Source organism: Bactrocera dorsalis, chromosome 2 (genome assembly GCF_023373825.1).
Source record: "Bactrocera dorsalis isolate Fly_Bdor chromosome 2, ASM2337382v1, whole genome shotgun sequence".
Lineage (NCBI taxonomy): Eukaryota > Metazoa > Arthropoda > Insecta > Diptera > Tephritidae > Bactrocera > Bactrocera dorsalis.
This window is the reverse complement of record NC_064304.1, coordinates 5,755,161-5,778,092: the sequence shown is the minus strand read 5'-3', so window position 1 is coordinate 5,778,092 and position 22,932 is coordinate 5,755,161. Positions and strand designations below refer to the sequence as shown.

General features: G+C 36.0%; 3 protein-coding genes across 3 annotated transcripts; 1 reads left to right on the top strand and 2 right to left on the bottom strand.

The window, feature by feature from the left end:
• The first annotated feature begins 13,302 nt into the window (after nucleotides 1–13,302).
• On the top strand, nucleotides 13,303–14,889 carry LOC105233614 (uncharacterized). Its single transcript, XM_011215735.3, has 2 exons — nucleotides 13,303–13,501; nucleotides 14,284–14,889. The coding sequence occupies exons 1-2, from the start codon at nucleotides 13,478–13,480 to the stop codon at nucleotides 14,773–14,775; spliced, it is 516 nt and encodes a 171-aa protein (XP_011214037.2). The 5' UTR covers nucleotides 13,303–13,477; the 3' UTR covers nucleotides 14,776–14,889.
• A 3,626-nt stretch (nucleotides 14,890–18,515) lies between these two features.
• LOC115065732 (uncharacterized) lies at nucleotides 18,516–19,527 on the bottom strand. The gene is made up of 2 exons (XM_029548292.2): nucleotides 19,196–19,527; nucleotides 18,516–19,111 (listed from the first exon to the last, which is right to left on the bottom strand). The coding sequence occupies exons 1-2, from the start codon at nucleotides 19,214–19,216 to the stop codon at nucleotides 18,707–18,709; spliced, it is 426 nt and encodes a 141-aa protein (XP_029404152.2). The 5' UTR covers nucleotides 19,217–19,527; the 3' UTR covers nucleotides 18,516–18,706.
• Nucleotides 19,528–19,918: 391 nt separating this feature from the next.
• Nucleotides 19,919–22,237, bottom strand: LOC105233615 (trithorax group protein osa-like). Its single transcript, XM_011215736.3, has one exon. The coding sequence runs from the start codon at nucleotides 21,480–21,482 to the stop codon at nucleotides 20,223–20,225; it is 1,260 nt and encodes a 419-aa protein (XP_011214038.2). The 5' UTR covers nucleotides 21,483–22,237; the 3' UTR covers nucleotides 19,919–20,222.
• Between the last annotated feature and the right edge of the window lie 695 nt (nucleotides 22,238–22,932).

The following is a 22,932-nucleotide window of genomic DNA, read 5'->3' as shown; positions in this document are numbered from 1 at the left end:
TTTGAAGCAGACTGTTTCGAGAAAAACGCATATAAAAATTCACTTCCGACTCAGTTCTGTCTGTCTATATATATGCGAATTAGTCTCTCACTTCAAAATAAATCGCTCTGAAATTCTGCAGACATTCTTTACTCTCAAAGGAGCCAATCAATTGTCGGAATAGCCTACATCGGGTCTCTAGAGGATATAGCAGCCATACAAATTGGCCGCGCAAAATCAAGTCCTTGTAAGAAAAATAATTTTATTTGATAAGTTATCTCCCTGAAATTTGGCATATATTACTAGTTTAAGCAAAGCTTCAATCTCTGAATATATTGTTGAGATCGGACTACTATAGCATATAGCTGCCATACAAAAAGATCGATCAAAATGAAGATAAGAAGCTTTTTATACATTTTTATGTAATTAGAAATGCACCTCTGAAGGTTATTATAGCTTCTGTGCAACCGTTATTAACGAAGCAGCTAAATTTTCCATATTGGAAATCTAAAATTTGGTAACCCAATCAAGAGTTAATTATAACTGATAATAGTTCATGAACTAACCGAAACTGTGCTCTATTTGCCAAAATAGACAGAAGTGGCAATAACGAAATATAATACCAAATGCCACAATTTCCTTCAAGTGTAGTTTAATGTAATTAAATGCGCACAAAAACAATGCGGCAGTAATACAACAAATAGCACAGCTACTCAATGGCTTATTTTGGTCAATTTGAATGAACTCGAAATGGATTTCATTTATTTATTATCATTGCAGTGCATTTCGGCCATACCAAAGCACTTTGGCTGTTGCAAGCATCAAAATGTGTATGTGTGTATGTAATTATATGCGTATGTGCCACATTGAATTTATTGGTATTCAACAGACAATCGAGTGTGATTGGGTGATTAGGTGGCTGTTTGTGGTTTGCTGATTGCATGAGTATTAGTAAGTCTGGCTTGGATTTGTTGGCAACTAAATACAATTAGTTGTAGAAATCAAATACAAGTAATTTAAATGCTGTTGTAATTGCCAGTTGTTGCTGCATATCAACACTTTGTCCAGGGCTCGATTGAGCATCTAATGCCAAAGCTAATATTTGCTGGTTGTAAATTTTGTAATAAAGTCATTTCCGGAGTATCGCCTTGCATTTAGGAAACAAAGTGTCATCGGATGGTTTAAGTGCCATTACAACTGTTTATATAAATTTAATTTTATGTTTGTTGTACAGTAATGTGTGTACGAGCTTGTTTGGAGGTAAATGTGCTAGAATTGTAACGAGTAAAGCTGCAAGTGCTGTATACTCGTATATTATATATGTATGTATTTGGATATCAACAACTATTAGGGATTAATGTATTGATTTTTTCTAGCCAAAACAAGAAAAATAGTTAACTTTATTGTACTAATAATAACATAAAGGTAATGGCAGAGATATGCCTTAGTTTTTTGATCTGATTTTCTCCGAGATGTGAACAATTTATTCGAAGATTAATATCAAACTTCGTGAGGAGTTTTCCTTACATTCGTTCTTCATTTTCGCTCTTAAGCGCGAATTGGTGAGAGAGTGTAGCTAGGCCCTTCTTTACCTACCTTTCATCTGCTTCCTCCGGTGGGCACTGCGTTGAATACTTTCAGAGCTGGTGGATTTCATACATCCGGACCACATGACCTATCCAGCGTAGCCGATGTCTTTTAATTCACTGGACTATGTCATGTTGTCGTATGTCTCATACAGCTCATCGTTCCATCGAATGCGCAGAACCTTTTTCTCGAAAACTCGCATCGTCGACTCATCAGATGTTGGCAACGTCCAAGCTTCTGCATTATACAACACAAAGGGACAGGACTTGTAGAGTTTGATTTTCGTTCGTCGAAAGACGACTGCCTACTCAGTCCGAAGTAGCACCTGCTGGCAAGAGTTATTCTACATGGATTTCGAGGCTGAAGTTGTTTTTGGTGTTAATACTGGTTCCGAGATATACGAAATTATATCCGATTTCGCAGTCATGACTGTCAATAGAGACGTGGGAGCCAAGTCGCGAAGACGAGAACTGTTGGTTGTTGACAGGAAATATTTCGTCTTGCCCTCGTTCATTACCATACCCATTTTCTTCGCTTCTTTGCCCAACCTGGAGAAAGCAGAACTCATGGCACGGTTGTTATGGCCAATAATCGACGTCACCGACGCACAGTGTGAGATTTAGTCAATCTAGCATCTCAAAATTAATTTTTATATGAAGTTGTAGAGATATGAACTTGAAATTTGGCACGATCGTTAAGGAGATTATAAGCTTCAATATGGTGTTAGACAACTAGTTCCAACTAGTGTCAAAGGGGACTAGTTCCGAAATATCCTCAAAAACACTAGTTGGGGACAATTTTTTTTACACATTTATATTCAAAATTTCTTCTTTTTTTTCTCTTCTAACTAAAATAGCACCCACATACAACCATTTCTATAAAATTCTTCAAGTTTCGAACTTTAGTTTTCGATGATTCTTTGCAAATGAGAAAAATAAAAAAAACTAAAACATTCAACGAAAGTTCTTAAAAGAATGGAAAATATTCAAAATAAGATATTAATCAAAAACCAAAATAAAGAAATTATATACAAATTATACAAAAGTAAAAAGCGAAAAGTAGAAATAAAAAAAATAAGGAATTTGTACAAAAATAAAAATTCCAGAGAGCTGCAAGCAAAGTTTTTTATGCTAAATCATAATCATAATCAAATTCATCATTTAGTTGGGTGTCAGACAGAAGTGCAATGACCTCAGAAGGTAAAGTAGAACGCTTGGTTTTTGGGTGCAAACGTAAACTTGCAATCAAAGGGTCTGACGTGATAAGCAACCTTTGCAATAAATCTATGTTGGTGTCAACTCGGGACGTTTTTCTTGTGAACAGTTCGCGATACTATCTCGACTCTTTATTGCGTGCTTTTTGCGCTTCTTCAAAAAAGTTTCCTATGGGAAGAATGCATGAAGAAATGATAGCTCCTCCATGAAACAATATTTTGTGGAGAGTTACTGGCATATAGTACCAAGGATATAAACTCAAATAAAGCTCTCTTGTTTCTGACGTAAAATTTTGGAACGCATCTATATTAATAAAATAGCCGCTGTTTATGCAAATAAGTATTACTCGATACCGCTTGATTTATGCCTGTAATATCCGATGTTTTTTCTGCTTCTTTGAAAAATCTTCTGGCCGTATTGCCATCATTTGTGTTTCCTGTTTTCTGTTTCGGCATATCCACAAGAAGACCCATTTCGTTCCTAAACCTGTCTTGTATTTTTTTCTTCCTTCTTGCAACGCTCTCCTTATTTTCATCGCCTGATACGTACCATTTTTCTATTTCCAATCGGTAAGAAATGTGCAACAAGCACTCCAAAACCCTTATGTAGACATGTAGAGGTGAAAGACCAACAGCAAGCATATTTTCATCGATTTCGCGCTGTGATAAGGCATTCATCTCATTCATAGTTCCGCGTTGAGGTATTTGTTTGAAGCTGATGGTGCGTGATCAAGAGCAAAATCAACAGCAGAAATTTTTGAACTTAGCCAAATAGCAATGCCATGCATAAATCTTGCTTTATGACGGTGAGATTTGCTCCATCGCGACTGAAATTAGAAGCAAAGCTTTTTTATACGATCTTTAACTTTGGTATCGTCAACATCTGGTCCAAAAATTGATATAACGCGCTTTTCGACCGCTTCTGTTTTTTTGCTTTTCACCTTGCTCAACCAAATCCAAAATAGCTCCTCTCGCGATATTTCACTCATACTAAAAAAAGGCAAAAAATGGGCAGGATTTTATTTTTTAAATTTGTTTTGGGTACATTAACAAAGATTCTGCTGGCATTCCCATCGCGGAACTCCGTGGGACTTGGAAGTTCTAGTCTATCAAATATTTGAAAACTTTAAAATTAGTCTTACCTTTCAGGTGGTTATAAAACAATTTTTTCAAAATACTTGAGTGCAAAAATAATTTTGTATAAAACAAAAACTTTAAGTTTAAGTAATAACCTTCAATACAAAAAATATTTTAGGCCAAAAAAACCACTCACAACTTCGACCTGATCACTCAAACTTTTGTGATCAATGCAAGCTTGCAAATCAATTGTAGCATGCTATGCAATTGCACGTGTTTGATAGCTGTTATCACAGCAATAACATTTTTTTATTCTCTTTTGTGTTTGTTTGCGTAACAATTGAGGACTCTTCTCACGTAAAAAAAAATATGAGCGAGTTACGAAAACATTTTTTTTTGAATTTCGAGATGCTAGATTGACTAAATCTCACACTGTGCGACGTCGCCAGCAGTTGTACCCGCTTATAAACGGTTGTACCTGTTCGATTAAGCTCTACAACTCGAATTATTTGCTCCAGCTGAAACCTCTTTTGGTATTGAACGGTTTGAAGAGGTCCTTACCGATCGTTACGGAGGGTTTTTGGCTTTGCTCAACATCAGTTTAAACAGCCGTATTCCTTTTGCGGAAAATATCAAACTCAGACAAAATGACTTAAAGGCAGCTCCTTTTCGTGCTGTGAAAAGTAGCTTAGAAATCGACGAAGAGGTGGTGTGTGTAGATTCTCTTCTCACGGGTATTTTCCAACATCTGGCGCATGATGCATATCTGGTCAGTTGTTGATTTTACGGTTCTGAAGCTACACTGGGCTTTAACATTTCACACAGTACGTTCGATAGAACCTTATATGCGATGTTGAGGAGGCTTATCGCACTGCACTTTTTGTGAATTGGGCAGAGCACACTTAAATTTCAATCGTTGGGTATGCTTTAGTGCGACTATATTCTACAAAGAAGCTAATGCATACTCCTTATCAGTTCCTCGCCGTAGATTTGAATAAGTCGGCCGCCAAATCATCGCCCCCACCGTTTTGTTGCTCTTTTGACCGGTAATTGCTATTCGATTTTCTTCTTGGTTGGGCAATAGAACGTCGGCGCTCCATCGTCATTCATTTGCGAATCGGGTATACCATCTCTTGGGGTTATGCTTTCACTTTCAGTATGCTCTGGGCATCAGTCACTAGATCACATCTGGGGGTTATACAAGAGTATGCTCCGGTCTTGAAACCGTCTGTTAGTCGCCACATCTTTTCGTATAATTTTCTAGCATTGCCCCCATCGGCGAGCTTGTCAAGCTCATCATACTCACACATTTCTGTTCTCTCTCTTTTTTTGCCTGCAAATGTGTTTCGCTTTCCTCTTCAACTCTTGCTTTTGAATTAAACCATGGTAAATCTTATCATAGAGTAGGGGTAATGAAAAACCATGGGTATATTTTTATCATAATGAAAGTTTTATTACTTTATCTAATTTTACAACCAACTATTGGATATTCGGAGTCGTCATAAAACAAACAAAATTTATGTCTGAGATTATTTTCACCCCAAACTTCAAGTAAATCTTTACGAAGACCAAAAATAGATTGTTAGTAGCTTAATCAGATTGATAGGATATTAAGATAGGTTGGCTGTGGCTGGTCTCTTATCCGGAAACAATTTGGACAGTTTCAAGTATCATTTGACGATTTAACTGTATCGACGAAAAGTTGAGGGCTCAATACGAAACTAAATCTAACATCAGATAGCTGAAGAGAACAGTAGCTTCGCTCCGTAGTTTTTGTCAGTGTGTTTGACAGAAAAAATACATTGGTTCTTGAAGTTTTTAAAGAAAACACAGAAAGGCTTTATTTGCAATTAATATCAAAGTTGATTGCTTGTTTCATTTTCACTTAGAGCGCAAAAATCTTGACTCTCTTTCTCATTCTTAAATTGAAGGCAATGTAAGTTCAGCTAATTTTTAGATTTTTTATATTAAGAAATTATTTTAATATATTTCAGAATCATAAATTACTTCATAAAATTTTTACCTAATTATATAGGTAACTTTAATTAACCTCAATATTTAATAAATTTTCTTCCATTCGATATGTAATATAATATAATAATTACCTACTTCATGTATGATATTCTAACTATTAAAGCTTTATGGTTTATCTCACAAAAGCTTTTAATATGAAAATAATTTAAAATGCGACGAAGCATAAAAATTTCCATTATTCAGCCTCAGTAACATTTTCGTAGCAGTTAAACAATTATTTGTCTAGATTATGCGCCCTTTAGCTCTTTCGCTTTATGTTCCTACTAATTTCCAAAGCTTTTTTCGTTTGATGCTTCCACCAGCTTCCACCATAAAGGGCAACCATTCTTATACGCCTTTCAAGTTGCAGAGATATTTGCCTTTGTTTTTTTTTGTTGTCATTCCACTTTTATTTTATCATCTCCATGGCGCGTTTAATAGAAGCGTCAAAAACATGTTGCGCGTCGCTTTAAAGTTTGGACACATGTCGCTGACGAATTTCCTATTCTCATTTAAGCTGTCCTTGCTTCTCCCGCTCTCACGGCGGCCAGTGTTCAGGAGGATTTGCGAGCACAGGCGTCTGTTGCATGAACAATGCTGCAACGGGATAATCTTTCAGCCTCAGCTCTTGTTTCTGGTTGTTAGAGAGATTAAATGCAGACGATAGGACAAAACAATTATTTGAAATTTTACGCTTGTGCAGTTCCTCTCAACTTACTTATTATATCTGAGAAGCGGTCACTTTTGATGTTGTTGGGGGAAATTAACTGCCAATTGTTTTTGTTCTTTGAATATCGTGTATTGGCTTCTGCGTGGTTGACAAAATAAACTAATTGTCGAAATTTGGGCTGATGCGAGGGAAAAGCGGAGTGTGCTTAGCACGAGACTCCACTTAGGAAACAAAATTGGTGGAATAAACGTGCACCTATTATGAAGCCTTATATGAGTTTAAGCCCTCGAGAAATTTCTAGACCTCAAATGTATATACATACCTAAATTAACTTATGTGTAATCGCGTAATCATTCAAAGCTCACAAATAACTCCAAAGTTGAATAAAACACTTAACTGAAAGCAATTTTTCTTTTCATTCTCAAAGTTTTTCGACTCGTCGTATGAATTAATTTTATTTTTTTGTGCACATCTCAACACCCCCTCGTTCGTTGGGGTTTTCTTATTTTATATGTAAAATGTGTTTTTACGCGTTCAAATGTTCAACATTTATTGTTGTTGTTTTTATTTTATGCAATTTGCATTTGTCCACGAAAAAAATGTCTGAGAAATTTTTTATTTTATTTCGATCCAGAGTTAAAAATTTTAATGCGACCGCCAAGAGGCTTTTTTGTTGAAAATTGGGTTTTTTGTAAAAGTGCGTGCTGTATGCGCATGAGTTTACACTTGTAAACAATGAAATTTACATATTAAGCAAGCGTAAATTATTATGTCAAAGCGCACAAAAAATACTGAAATTAAGAAATTAAAAGCTAAAGTAATCGAATTCAACATGACTTTTCCTTGTAAGAGTAATTAATCATGTTATAGCCTTTGGGGTTGAGGTATCGGCATACAGATTTGTTAATGCTTCTGGAACTTTGTTGTTGTTATGTAAATGTGGGATAAGTTATATTTTAAATATATTATATTATATAATTTTCGAAATGTTGGAAATAAAAAAATGTTCATTTGTGAATTTTTATAACCCATTCATAGGAAGTATTCGTCTCTGGCAACTACGTTTATCGTTTTCTTCTTTGCGAAAGCGAAATATTGACTGCTAATTTCTTTAAAGGACTGCTTTTTCATAGAATCCCAATTTTTTATTAACCTTCCCCTAGCCATCTATTACCACCTTTGAAAGCTTCTGCCAAAAATCACTTAAATGCATTCATATTAATTCCCTTTGATATTATAAATTTTGGAACATAACAATAGGGTATTTTCCTTCTCATGTTAATAAAGTCACCTAACCTCTAAAATGTTCTCCAATTTTAACTTGGCACACAAAAAACTTGAGGGATATTGAATTATTGGATGCCATTTGTCCACGGATGGATGGAGCCATGTGTAGAAGTTCAAGCAGGTGAGGAAAATTCTCTGAGCGGCTTTTGCTTGGAAGTGACCAGAAACGATTCTTTTACATATGGCTCAAGCAGCTCACGACTTCCGGTTTTAGACCAAGTTTTGATGACGACCACTGCAAACGTGCTAAGGATTACGATTTATGGGCATGCACCTATAATGTTCGGTCCCTGCTGTTCGGGGGGAGCCTGCTTTAGGAGGCCTAAAAAAGGCAGTTCTTCGTGATTTTTTTTAAGATAGAAAAAAACAAGCAAAAGTAATGAAATTTTTACATAATTTTATTACATATTTAAACTTACAAAAAACATTTTTTTTTAAATTTAAAATATCGAAATACAGCCCACTTTCATCTACTTTTGTGCACCACCGCGCAATTGAAGGGTCCAATTGGCGGGCAAAATGTAGGTCACAATTTTTGTCTGAAACAAAAAAATCAAATGGATAATTAATTTTCATTAGTCCTTCTTCTACGTGAACCTAAAAAAACCCGAAAAAACGCGAAAATCAAAGTTTTTTTTAGATTTGAAAAAAAAAGTTGCATTTTTCACCAAAAAACCTAACTTCAATTTACTAAAAAAATAGTTTAGAATTTTGTTTTCAAGAACTTTTTAGGTTCACAGAGGAGGTAATAAGATACTGAATCTAATAAGCTTTGGTTTTATACGATTGGTTGAATACTTTTTTTTGTAGTTTTGCCCGCCAATTTAGAAAAATTGTAAAAATGAAAAACCGAGAAATCGCGCGTCAAAGTTTTCACTTTCTGCTCAATCGCTCATATATCCGCTAGACGCTCGGTCGCTCTTTCCCTTCTAGCTTCGTAAATATTTCGAATTCCACTTTAAAACTATGGGGGCATATTCTTAGATTATTTTTAAAGAGATTTAAGCAAAAAAAAAATTATCGATTTTTTGAAGCTTCTAAAGCAGGCTCCCCCCTTAATTGAGAAGGTACGACTACCCAGCTGGTTGATGTTCTCGTAAGAGTAAAGGTTGACATCACCGCTGTCGAGGAACTACAATGGACGGGACAAAGACTGAGACGAGTATGTTTTTGGGGCATATACTACAATAGTTATATATACGCCGGGGTGGGCAAGGAAGGTATCTTTGGCACAACGGTCGGTAAATTCAGCTTTATTGATGAAACATGATCGACTTCGCCGGGGACCGAAATATAAAGAATCAGAAATTTCATCAAGCTACCTGGCTGTCTCCGGATCGAAAATCCACCAACCAGACCGATAATGGTGTTATAAACGGAAGACACGTCTTCAGTGTTTTAGACATGCGAATGCATTGATTCGGACCACTATCTTGTTGCAGCGAAGATATGCACCCGCCTCCGTACGTCAAAAAACACAAGGAAGGTTTGAAGGTTTCTCTTCCGAGAAAGGTTGTTTAGTAGAGGGTATGTATGTATGTACATTAAACCCAAAGGCAGGTCCACGCCACTTTAAAAGAAATTTTTATATAAAAAACAATAGTCAAGTTGTCCCTTGAACGAACAGGCTGAAATTTATTTTATGACCGTAAATTTGCAATCAAAAAGAACTTGATTCATTTACGATTGAAATTAAAATTTATAAGCTTCTTCAATTATGTCAAAAACTCTCAGGCATTGAAAACAAAGTTTTTGTAAATCAACGTGGGATTTCCCAAGCATAAGAGTAATGTTTTGTAATAAAATTAATTAGTGTAATGACGCCGAAGTTATTTATCAATTCAAGATAAAAAACAAGAATAATTATGATAATTCATTGAATTGAGAAGTCAACACAGAGGTTGAGGTTTAAGTTCGGGATAAACCTTATGAGTTTTATTATACTTATACCCAGCGCACATATCGGAAATGTAAAATCCCTTTTTGGTATGATTTCGAGTGGTATTAATTTTGGAGTTATGTGTTCTGAAATGCCTTACGATATCATCGAACGTATTATATACAATATTATACAATAAACCCGGCCAGAGGGTTTTTTAACTACATCAATGATAAAGTAGCTTCAAATGCATTATTAAAATACCTATACGAGTATAAACACCTCTCTTTGGAAAATATAATTTCATAACTTGTTGCAAAGTCTGATTAATAGCAATTACTATCACTTTTTATTGTTCAATAATGCCCCTGTGATCGCGCATATATTTGTATATTTATGCAATTTTGTATATAAACCTATTAAGTTATCATTACTCTGCTGCTTGTAATGTCATAATACCCAAATAAAGCGACACGCGTTGTGCACACTTGTGCAAAAAATATTCATTATTCAAAAAATTGGTGAGAAAGTGAAAACAACAAAGAAGTGTGTCAAAATTGATAATTGTAAACAATAAATATTCTGCCGATAAGCCGATTGCGATAATATTGACAGTATGAAAGCGAATCTTGTATTCAAACATACACAATTACTTTTTTTGAGCAAACATAATTGCAAATGTCTGTCTGTATGTATGAAAACAAATAACAGCGTTAAATACCTGGATATTTAAATGATTATAAAAAGGCAGAACAACTGTGGCTGAAATAAGGCTTCAATTTTCATACCCTATACACAAATATTTGTATTTTGATTTTGTCAACGAAATTTTGAGATCACGACTCAGTAAGGAAGAGAGTAACCTTTTAGTATTACTGAAACTTTCGATATCTGTAGTGTATATTTTACTATAGATGAGGCATTAGGTGCGCAAATAAGTTCTCGCTATTTCTCATAAGAGGCTTCAGAAAAAAGAAAAGACATTTGAAAAGGAAAGTGCGTATCCACATTAGTGACTTTGTTTATGTGTCATATACCAGGTTGTTCAATAAGTTTTGTCCTTTGATAAGAAAAACACAATTTTGTGATTCTAAATATACTTTATTATACAGTATAATCTCCCTGAACATTAATACACTTGCTCCAACGATCCTCCAATCTTTGGATCCCATCCCTGAAGTGAGAATCCGGAAGGTTTGCAAAATAGGCTTCAACAGCCGTTATGACCTCTTCATTTGATGGAAAACGTTTGCCATGTATAAATTTTTTGAGTTATGGAAACAAATGGAAGTCGCTGGAGGCCAAATCTGGTGAATACGGTGGATGCTCCAACAAATCGAACTTTAAATTATGGATTTGTGCTTTGTCCTGCTGAAAAAGGATTTTGTCTTCTGCAAACCGGGTCTTTTTTCACGAATTTTGTCCTTCAACTGGTCCAAAAGGTTGCAATAATATTCAGAAATAATTGTTTTACCAGTTTGCATGTAATCCACAAACAAAATTCCTTTCGTATCCCAAAAAACTGATGCCATAACCAGCTTCACCGATTTTTGGACACGAACTTGTTTCGAAGCCGAATATCCAGGCTCACACCATACTTTAGCCTCTTGTTTTGATTCAAGATCATGGTGATCATGACGAGATGTCTTGATTTTCTTCTTTCAGTCCAACAAATTGGTGGCTAAAGCACACCGCGAACTCAAAAAAGTTTATACTGGAACAATGCGTCGTGAATGGTTTCGTCGCTTCAAAGACGGTAATTTCGATATTAGCGACTGTTCGCTAACCTTCGAAGAGAGTGAATGGAGACGTTGCTCGCTGAAGAACCGCGTCAAACGCAAAAAGAGCTGGCGACAGCATTGGGAGTTGGCGTAAACCCATTTTCAAGCGACTACATGTACTGGGAATGATTCAGAAATAAAGGATTTGGGTTTCTTATGACCTCAATATCAGTTGAGGCACAAAGAAAACATTCTGCTGTTTGACAATGACCGTCGTTATGTTACCAAACTCGTTAAAACCGATTATATGGGAAGTTTTACAGCACCCACCATATTCGCCAGATATTGCATCGTCGGATTATTATTAGTTTCGTTCGTTGGTACATGGTCTGGCTTGGAAGCAGAAAAATTGCTTGCTTTTGGAAATTTTTCCTTATCTCTTGATAACTAACTACACCATTAAAATTTCCCAGAAAATCTGGTTCCTTAAATTTAAGATCGAAACAGGATCATTGTTCAGTCTTGAAATAAAAACGCAGAATCATTCTTACCAACAGGTGCTACTGATTGACTAGGCAATTAAAAATTAAGTCCTCTCCTGACGAACAAAGATCAAACGAGTCCCTTGTCATCCCTGCCATGCTATATGATGCGGAGGCATAAACAATGATATCATCTCAGGAATCGGTCTTGGGAGTGTTCAAGAGAAAAGTTTAGCGGAATATTTGTGGTCTTTTGCGCATAGGCATAGGCATTAGCGAGTACCGCAGTCGATGGAACGATGAGCTGTACGAGATCAGTGAATCAAGAGACAGCGACTGCGCTGGATAAGTCATGTTGTCCGGATTTAATAGAACACTCCAGCTTTGATGGTTTTCGATTAAGTACCCGCCGGTGGAAGCAGAGGAAGAGGAAGACCTTCACTCCGTTGGAGAGATCAGGTGAAGAAGGACCAAAGGAAGAAGGACGAATTGGCGCCAAATAGTGAAAACAAAAATCGCCTGGAGCGCTGTTGTTAACTGGGCTATATTCGCGTAATCGACACCAACGCCAGCAAAGAAGAAGAAGAGTGGTTCTGTTTCCATTCGATAACATATACGAAATGCATATCTTTTCTCACTATTTAATTTTCTTCCATGTTGTGTACGGTATACAATTACTATAAATATTTGTATACCTATCTGTGTGATGAAGTTGAACTTGAACACTTTTTTGTCGCGCTTACTTTTGATTTCATTTCGGTATTTTTTGCTGCCAAATTTGGCTTTGAATTTCAGAATTTGTTTAATTTATGAGGCTTTGCGACTGCGCCCACCTACCGATGAGCGCGAACTCGCTAATGTCGTTTATTGGCATGTTGCGGTCATGTAGGGTTCACTGCACAGAAAACCAGCCAGCCCGGCCAGTGCGCTACGCATTGCGCAGGCGGCGCCGTGCAATCACATTTGCCTTTAATTGCACACAATTCTGGACATTTCCCTTCGTAACTACAACAAAAACACACAAAATGAAACAATAAAAATCATCAGACTGTAGAGAAATACCATTAAGAATTTGCGAGCGACCGGTCACGTTCATTGGCGCATTTCTCCGAAAACCGGATCTGCGGGTTTCACGCGGGATTGCCTTTTTTCGCTGTGGTTCTGCGATGTTCGCTGATCGATTTTGGCGTCTGATGGTTTGTTTGTTATTTGACCAATTTTTTGTGTACGAAAATTTGCTCGATTCCAAACTGAACGTGTGCTTTCAGATACACAACAGTATGTGCAAACATATGTATAAGGTGCTACTGTGCTTACGTCGGCGTCTGCTTGTTTCAGTGTGGGCTAATGCGAATTTTCGTTCAAAAGTTAAAAGACGCTTCAATCGGCAGTTAGATGCCACACTGTTTTGACAGCATCAACAACCCAAAAAGTTTGTGTTTATAAAGAAAGTGCGCAAGTGCTAAGTGAGATATAAAGACACTGCGATTTTACGATTTAAGAACATATTGAAGGACACAGTCTAAAAGATTAAGTAAATTATACGGGATAACTGTAAATTGTGAAAAAATGCGAGATTTTGTGCAGAAAATGGTAATTTTTTAATGGAAAAGAGTAGTGTTTTAAGAGTAATTATCCGAAAGTATTAAGTTGGAATATTCAAAGTTTAGAAAATGAAAATTTTCAATCAAATATTTTTAGATTTCTTGAACTAATTTAAATTTTGTATAAGTAATTAATTTAAGTTTTTAATTCTATTAATTAATTATTTATAGTTCATAAATTTTTTTATTTCAAAATTAAGAAAAATTTATTATACATTTACTTTTAATTTTTTAATTAAATCAAACAAATTAACTAATAAAATTATTAAAATTTTTAATTAATAAAATTAAGTAGGTAATTAAAATTAATTTAAAATTAAATCTAAATTAAATTAATTAATAATACTTTTTAATAATTTTATTAAAAAATTCAATTATTATTTAATTATTGTTAATTAAATAACTTAATTTAATTTTATTACAAAAATTTAATTGGCAATAACTAAACATTAATTTAGCGTAACTAAAATAATTAAATGATGCATTTATTTGAAAATTAAATAATTAAAATTAATTTCATTTAATTTAATTAATAAATAGTTTTTTAATAATTTTATTAAATAATTAAATTATTATTTAAATGTTGTAAATAAAATTATTAAAAAATACGTATTAATTCACTATTAATTAATTTAATTTTGATTTTATTCTAAACTAATTTTAATAATAATTAATTAATAATTAAATAAAATAATTAATTAATTCATTTTAATAATTTTATTAAATTACAACAAGATTACAATTATTAATTCTTAATTCTTACATTTACAGTTAACCTTCGTCGCACTATCGCTCCTCTCCGTGCTAACGATTGAAGCTAGCCCACTCTACTACAAAGTTGGCAAATACGGCAGATACAATATCGACCCACTCATCGCCTCCGCATCGGCCGAGGTGCCGATGGTACAGAGCAACAACTTTGACACGATTATGGCTGATGACAAATTCCCCACGGATTCTATAAAGTATCAGAATTTCGCCAGTTTCCACGAACCAAAAATGACAGCGGAGTCCGACTTCAGTATGGACGAAACACAGTTCTTGCCCAAGAATACACCGATACGTGCACCGCAAGCCGTGTCGAAGCAGGAACGTGAAATACGTCAGCGCATTGAAGTGGCCGATCCCAAGCTGGAGAAAAAGAAGATGCTGAAGTTGAAAAAAGGATCCTCAGTGCCGCGCGGCGCCGACGCCTATGCATGGGATCAGTTCGATTACGATCTCTATAGCGTGAACCCGGCAAATCAAAAGAAATTCTATTGAACGCATTGTGTTGCAAGTCTCTACCGATGTTTTTGTTGTGTATTTATTTATTTCCTTGTGATATTTTCTGTTAAGACATTTAATAAAATAACTTATTTATTGTAAAAAACAAAATGTTTGTTGATAATTAATTTGTTTAAATGTATTTTCAAAATATTGACGACGCTTTGGCGATTCCCGAGTTTAATGGTAGAAAGTTTGGAATTTTTGCACAAAAGAAATGCGCAATAATGCTTGTAAACAAATAAGCGAACGCATAAATTAAACGAAAACAAAATTTAAAGACAAGCTTATAATAATAACCGGGGCGACTATGATTACGTTCGCGAACAAGTTGGCGTCTACGATTAGTCGGCGAACGCCATCAAAATTCGAAACCATAAAAATGTCATTTCAAGAACTAAGTTTAAGTGGCTTTTAAGACAAAAACAAAAGATAAACAAAAAAAGACAAAAATAGAAACAAATATAAAATGTAATTAATAGCCAGTTTCGAACTGAAGAAATCATTAATTATAGTCGCATTACGTGTCAAGTCGATAATGAAACGATGGCGCATAAAATGCAGAGACGGCTAATTTGCCTCCCAGCTGCAGCTAATAATCCAGCAATGAATACGTCAACGATCCATTTATATGGTATATATTCGGTTTGAAATTAATTGGAAGTGAGCTTAGATGATGCGAAACCTGCTGGGACAGTTATTTACGAGTTGTAAGGAATTTTAAATAACGGTTAAATGGCAATAATTGCAGAAATTTCGGTGAATGCGGTTTGAGTGAAGAAATCAGCAAAAAGTGATTAAAAATCAAAATTTTTTTGAACTCTATCCCCTCAAATGTTTCTATTGGATATACAAAAATCTTCGCCGAACACTGTTACTATTTTTTTATTTTTAGGGGCCGCTATTTTTATTTAATTTCTTATATAATCCATGTGGAAAACCCTATTACTAGATTTGGTGCGAAATAAAAATAAAACTAATTGATAAATTTTTTGAAGACAACTTTTATTAGAAAATATTTACAAAAAATTATACGTTTTTCTATCGTATTTTCAAGTCATCCAATGATCTGTTACCTAATAATATCTTTGAAGAAGACTGGTCTGTTTAGCCCCAGTATGTTTTTAGTCCTAAAATTTTAGTTTGTTTGCTTTGACTACTTTGTATCTTTCTGACTATTTTATAAAACTAAAAAATAATAAAACCCATATTCATCTATATTCATATAAAGGGTGATCTATTTCGAGATCCCCTACTTGTTTAAAGAAAAAACCCAGAAACTTTAAATTTTATCGGGAATGCTTACTATCATTCGAAAGATCATTCTTTGGCATTTTTTCGAAGATTATTTCTTTCAAATGTTGGCCACGGCTACGTCTCGGATGGTCTATCCGTTGAGTCCAATTTTCGATGACTCGTTGGAACATTTCGACCAGTAATTGGCGAATGACACGCGTTATGTTTTGCTCCAATGTCTGTATCGAAGCGGGACTATCCGGATAGACTTCAGACTTTACATATCCCCACAGGACAAAGTCTTACGGTGTTATATTACACGATCTTGGTGGCCAATCGACTGACCCAAAACGTGAAATTTTCTGCTCACCAAAGTGTACTTTCAATAAATCCATTTACTGAAACAATGTGTGGGAAGTGGCACTGTCTGATTGAAACTAAATGATGCTAAATGATGATCATGAGCTTCAAGCGATGTCGCTTCAGAAAGTCGAACGACTTCAGTTTTTGCACAAGCTTATTTTGTACGCTTTCAATATAAGATCCCAAAGTAAAATGCGCCAAATCGCCGAGTTGCTGTGAATGGCGCCGAATCGACTCTCCACTGTCTTCGTCTATGTGCACTCTCAGCTATGGCTGCTATATTTTCCTCCTTGCCTGTTGGACATGATGTATTCGGTCTATTATTACCCAATAATGAATGCTGGTTCTCAAGATGGGTGATGGTGTTGGGAAAAGGCCGATTACGATGACCATAAGTTGAGCGAAGTGCGCGAAAAAAATTCATTACAGAGCGTTTATGTAATAAAGTTGAGCGATTTGTAAACATTGTTCAGGCGTAAGTGTTTCCATGATGAAATACCAAACAATACAGAACAAAAATAACATGACAGCTTGACACGACTCACATGTGATCTGTCAAAGACAGCTATTGAAAAAATTACTTATACTTGGATCACCTGTTAGTAACACGATAATACTATTGGCTGAATGTTACTATCCACATAAATTGTTTATGACTTTTAGTTGCAAAGCGAATAAAACGCAAAACAAATAAAAAAAGAATGTTAGCGGAAAATTTAATACTCAAAACTAGTTATAGTTTGAACGTGTTCAGCTTAACCCATATATAGCATTCCCGCTAAGAAGCACCAAATAAATATCCGCCAATTCTCAAATGTTGTTTGTCCTTTTTTTATAGTTTGAGTAGTTCTGAAATTCGATTAAGCATAGTATTTGTGAATATTGTGAGTTTTAAATAACATCGAATGAGTAAGACTTTGAACTACTTGTATTTCTTAATAACGGCCAAAACTGTGTCGATTAAATGATTGCTGTGATTAAATTCACTTTATCTGTAAATTCTTCTGAGAAAACTATGAAATTATAAATGTGAAATGAAACTGTACTAGTTTCGTCAAAAGTGCCTTCATAACCCTCATACATTTGCAGGGTGTCCCGAAATTAACGCATGATTTAAAACTGCTGTTGGTTTCCTGATTTATGACAACGTTAGATTACAATGTTGCAAGCTCCACCTAGACTTAACCTTAACGAGCGCCGAAACATTTTTGGCAACGAATAAGCAGACGAGTTGGCAAAGGCAGCTGCTAAGATCGATCAGGAGAGAGCTCAATATACAATATCAAAAATTTGCAAAAAGATATGAAAAAGTCTAAAAAAAAATGCAATATAATAAAACAGATATGACCAAAATATAACAAGAAAAGAATTAACGACTTAAAACTTTAAACGCGTTTTCTGGCGAATCGATTTTTTTGACTTATGCCGGTCTTGCAGCAAATGAGCGATGTGTCCAAAATGGGTATGCCCTACAATAACATCTGCCGAGGCTGCGAACTATTAGGGAAAAAGAAAATAATTTTCGACTTTCTCTGTGAATCCCCAGCATTATCTCAGATCCGACACAGAACAGTTGGAGTCCATCAAGCATCAAATCTTGAACAGATGTCTACAAAAAGCATATCGGACACTAGTAGCTTCATCGAAACCACAAAAAGGTTCGAATGAGAAAATGAAATATGATAGCAATAATAAAAAGATCTACGAGTAGCGCATTAAAATGCTACAGCTAGTTCTAATTGAACCCGAAATATAACAGGTTTGCACTCCTACCTACCATTATATGCCGTGACAGTGGATCCCGAGATTCTTTCATTTAAAGAATAGAGATTTCTACTTCACACTTTTATTGACATAAAATCAAAGATGTGAGATTCTCAAGGGGTTTCGTGCAATCAGATGACAATGAGTTGTTCTCAGCTAATGACGTCACGAATTGGTTATGAAACTATTAAAAATATTTTAAATTTCAACTTAATTTTGCGTAATCTTGTTTCTATGAATGAAGTGAGCTTGTCATCATGATTATAAGTTCTTCTTAAAAACTGGATCTGCTAAATACGAGTCTAAAGAATACTCCCATGACGCATTTCTAATTAAAATATTTTATGTAAATTCATAGACATTTTTGTTTCGTTTGTCACTATATTTTGATATCCATTTTTTAGGGGAGTTTCCAATGATTATGATTAGTAGTAAACAAGTCGCTGTTTATCGTGTCAATAAAAACAAATTATTAAATTTTTTTTGACTATTTGTTTAGCTATGTCATTACGTCGTTTAGTAAAATATTTACTGCTGTCAATTCTTTTTCGATCGTCATTAAATCTTACAGCTCGTATGTGATTACCTCGGTGTATGGCACTAAACGTCGTGGTGCCGGTCGTCGCTGTTCGCGTTCCTCCACAATTCTACGTAGATCCTTCTCGTGTTTATATGGCTTACCAGCATACATCTGGGGTATTTGAAATACAAATCGCAAAGGTGCGTTGCCGACTGGCTTTAGCTTCGAATGTGCTGATTGATAGTTCAGGTAATTAATTGTCTCCGATGCTTTGTAGTTCGTGTGTGTGCTTTCGGCTTTTGGATAATTGAATTGAATTTTCGGTTGCTCATAACCATAACCGTTCTTAGATGAGTTATGATAGTCATCACCAAATGCTGTTGCTGTGCCTGTGTTATAGTCTTTTGTAATGCTTCGTGTGTGGGACTGAGTGAGTGAGGCGCAGAAGACCTAGTGGTTGGGAGATTCATATATTGAATTTATATCATATATGTATGTGTATGTTGATGATGTATAGCAAATGTTTGTGCTCACCATAAATAGCAGGAATTTCATTTTATTGAAATATTTAGATTCTGTTTTTCAATCCGCACGAGACAAACTACGATGAGTGACTAACTTAATATTTAATTTCGAATATACATAAAGGTAGTTTTAGAACATATCGTAGATTTTACATTTGAAGCTGTAGTTAAATAAGACAAATGAGAATGATATAACTAGTGGAAAGGAAGCTTAAGCTTTGGCTGAATGAGTCTTTCCGAACGCAGTACTTTATTACATAATATCTATTATGTTAAGCCTATATTAATACTACAAAACAGAAATTTTAGGAATAAAATATTAGTGTCAAATAATCTATTTGTTATAGGTGAGGAGCTCGAGTATATCGTAAAACCCTTACTCGTTAATGCCTTCTCTGTTGCAAGTCATATTAGAGGTCGTTCCTTTTTGCTTTTCAAGGGTGATTTTTTAAGAGCTTGATAACTTTTTTTAAAAAAAAAACGCATAAAATTTGACAAAAAGTTTGTTAGCATCGAACGATAGCGATCGCCACTCACCGTAACGTTGCGTCCAACAGGATCTTTGCTGAAATGTCAAAGCATACTGAGCATCTTTCTCTTTGACACCATGTCTGAAATACGTGATCTGTCAAACTAATGCATGTACTTCATCACTGATCATTATCACCGAAGTTGCGCAACAATGTTGCTGGAACATGCACCACGCAATCACAAGATAAACAACACCGAAGGAACACGAAATCATTGCATACTTTCAGGCTATAAAAAAACGCCTAGCGGTACATTACCGATTCATCAAACGAAACCTTCAAACCGCAACCGTCAAAAACCTTCAAAGCATATGGTGTTCTCATTATAATAATTTATTCACAATTCGTTTTAATACACTTAGACTAAACTTGAAATAAATGTTAAACAAAACTTAAAAGAATGTAGACACTGACCTTTTCACAAAACAAAACTGTCACGAATACATATATATATTTTCTTGCTAAACACAAACAAATTAACACAAATTGGTTGTTATGTTTTTTTTTTCAGTTGAATGGATCGCGCGGTATCACAACTTCTGTATATTGATAGAGTCGGCGATTTGGTGGACGATTCGCCGAGTTAAGCGCAGGATTCCCTACGCTAACGGATCCAGCAGTTATTGTCGACATAGCGCCTGAATTGCCCAGGGCGCGGCACTTATCCGAAATCGGTTGTGTACGCGCTCGCGCGTTTAATACTACCTGCTGGTGTCGCTGATGGGTTTCACCGGCGCCCAGTTGCTGCTGCGGATCGCAACGGCCATCGGGATAACAGGTGTTGATGAGACGAGTATAGGCGCGTGTGTCGCCCACCGGATTCTGTTTCTCGAAGTAATGGTCCAATTGACCGACTTCAGATTGCGAAATGTAGTTTCCTAGCACGCCATTGTTGGAGCCGTCGGCGGAGTTCGCGGTGTTCGCGGTGCTAGGCTGTACGCCGGAGCTGAGTTGAAAATTAGGTGCGTTACCGTTGGTGCCAACGCCATTATTTTGTTGAGGTCCAATTGGTGACCCTACAGGGGACTGTTGCTGCGGTTGATTGCCGGCATTCGCAAAGGATTGTGACTGTTGCGAGGCAGGTGTTATGGCGGAGGGAGGTGACGCTGGTTGTGCATACTGCGGTGTCAGCTGCGGATTACCGTTGTGCTGCTGATTACCTTGATTCAAAAATGATTGCGACTGTGGCGGCGCAGGTGTTAAGGAGGTGGAAGGTGGTGCTGGTTGCCCATACTGCGGTGTCAGTAGCGGATTTTGATGTGGTGTGTTGGAAACGGAGGAACCAGCAGCGTTGTTGCTGTATTGCTGATCACTTGCACCACGAAAAGCTTGCTGAAATGGACCCGATTGAGATGGTAACGCTGGCGGCGCATATCTCGCGCCGGAGTTGACTTGTTGGTAGTTGTTGGTATAATAAGGGGATGGTCCATTTATAGTTGCTGGTTGAGGTGGTTGTCTGTGTAGCAAATTGTGATGATTTGTTTGAGAGAGTCTCACTTCGTAATTTCTTCCCGGAGGTCCCAGTGGGCGCACTACAGCTGTCAAAACAGGCACCTGAGCGCCAGTAGGTGCGGACGTTTGCGGGGCACGAGGTACGTTAACAAATGACGGAGGTGGAGGAGGCCCATATACATAACCATTATGTTGTTGTGTTGCTGTCTGCGGATGACCATAGCCGTCGGAGTTGAGAGTAGTCGTTATGAGAAGTAATGTCACTAGTAGAAAACGTTGAGAACTTAATTTTGGTTTCAGCGCGAAAAACTGCATTTTGCTTGAAGAAAACTCGACTTTTCCGTAATGTTGTCAAATGTTGCGTCTTATTCTAAAGTGTCACTTCGCGCTCTGCGATGGTTTCACTTGCGTTGTCTGCACTCAAATGTTGCTGCTGGAATTCAAATTCAACTTCGACCGCTGATGATAAGTCGAGTCTGAACTTTTTGCTGCCGCGCTGCTTTGGTAATTTGCTTATAATTTTTAATTTGCAGAAACAGGTTTGTCTCTGAATGTGAAGTGCATTTCGTTTAATCAAACTGCGATGAAGTGAAGGCATAAACAAACGAGACCTCAAATATGATCAACAGCCGAAAGAAATGTTGTAGGAAGAAAATTTCAAAAAAAAACAAAAATAAAATGTTTGGCAACAACAAACAGCCTCTTCAAAGAAAGGCAACAAATCACGATTATCTACGAATGGCTTTTTGCAGCAGCGCAATTACAAGCGTTGTTAGCAATAACAACCGTAAAAGTGTGACGAAAACAAAGCAAGCAACGAAATTCAAAATACACAAATGATTTATACTCATCAACTGACACACACACAAACATACATACATACATATATATACATATCTAAGATTGATCAATTCCACGCCAGTCACGCGAGATAAAATTAATTAAAGAGAGAGATGCAGACACGAGCTGTTGAACCATGCCATAAAATGTGTGGAATGGTCAATCGCTGATCGCGCAGGAAGTTAACACTTTCATCTAATGACTGCCTGTTGTAGGCGAAAATTCACGAATGTGCAACGGAAAGGGGTCGAAGTTCGGAAGCCGGCACTATGTGAAAATTTGGAAGTTTTTTGCATGCAGGAACTGCGAGAAATGGGTCTAGAAAAGTATTAATAGTATTAATAATAAGTAAGAACGGGCTAAGTTCGAATGCAACCAAAACTTTTTTGAAATCAATTATATACGATATGTATCTCGAACATTGACCGATTTTGTGGTAAAAAGTCTAGTCATGGTACTGGAGTCCAAATATTCGTTAGCTAGGGACTTGAACAGGATTCGAACAGTTTCTGCTCACAAAACGAAAGACTTTAAACGGATTATTCGTGCGAAGTTTTATCCCGTTATATTAATTTCTTCTTCATTTGCATTCCGGGAAGATTAAAGAATCAAATCGAATTTAAAATTGGGCTACAAGCTATCTATACCGTAAACACGGTTTTTGGCAGAGAACTCAGGAACTTATTGACTATGATGTAGTCTAAGATTAATTTGATTAGACGATTTTTGGAATGGTTAGTCTTAAATTGATCACTGAGAAATTAATTATGAACACTGACAAATTGACTATCAAGATTTCTCAGTGATCATTGAAAGACTAACCAGTTGTTAATCTTAATTTCTCAGTGTAACCAGTTTTTTTTGTATAACTACAAGAATTTAGTTTTGATCGAATAGTTTATATAGCAGCTAATCCTAGAATCAA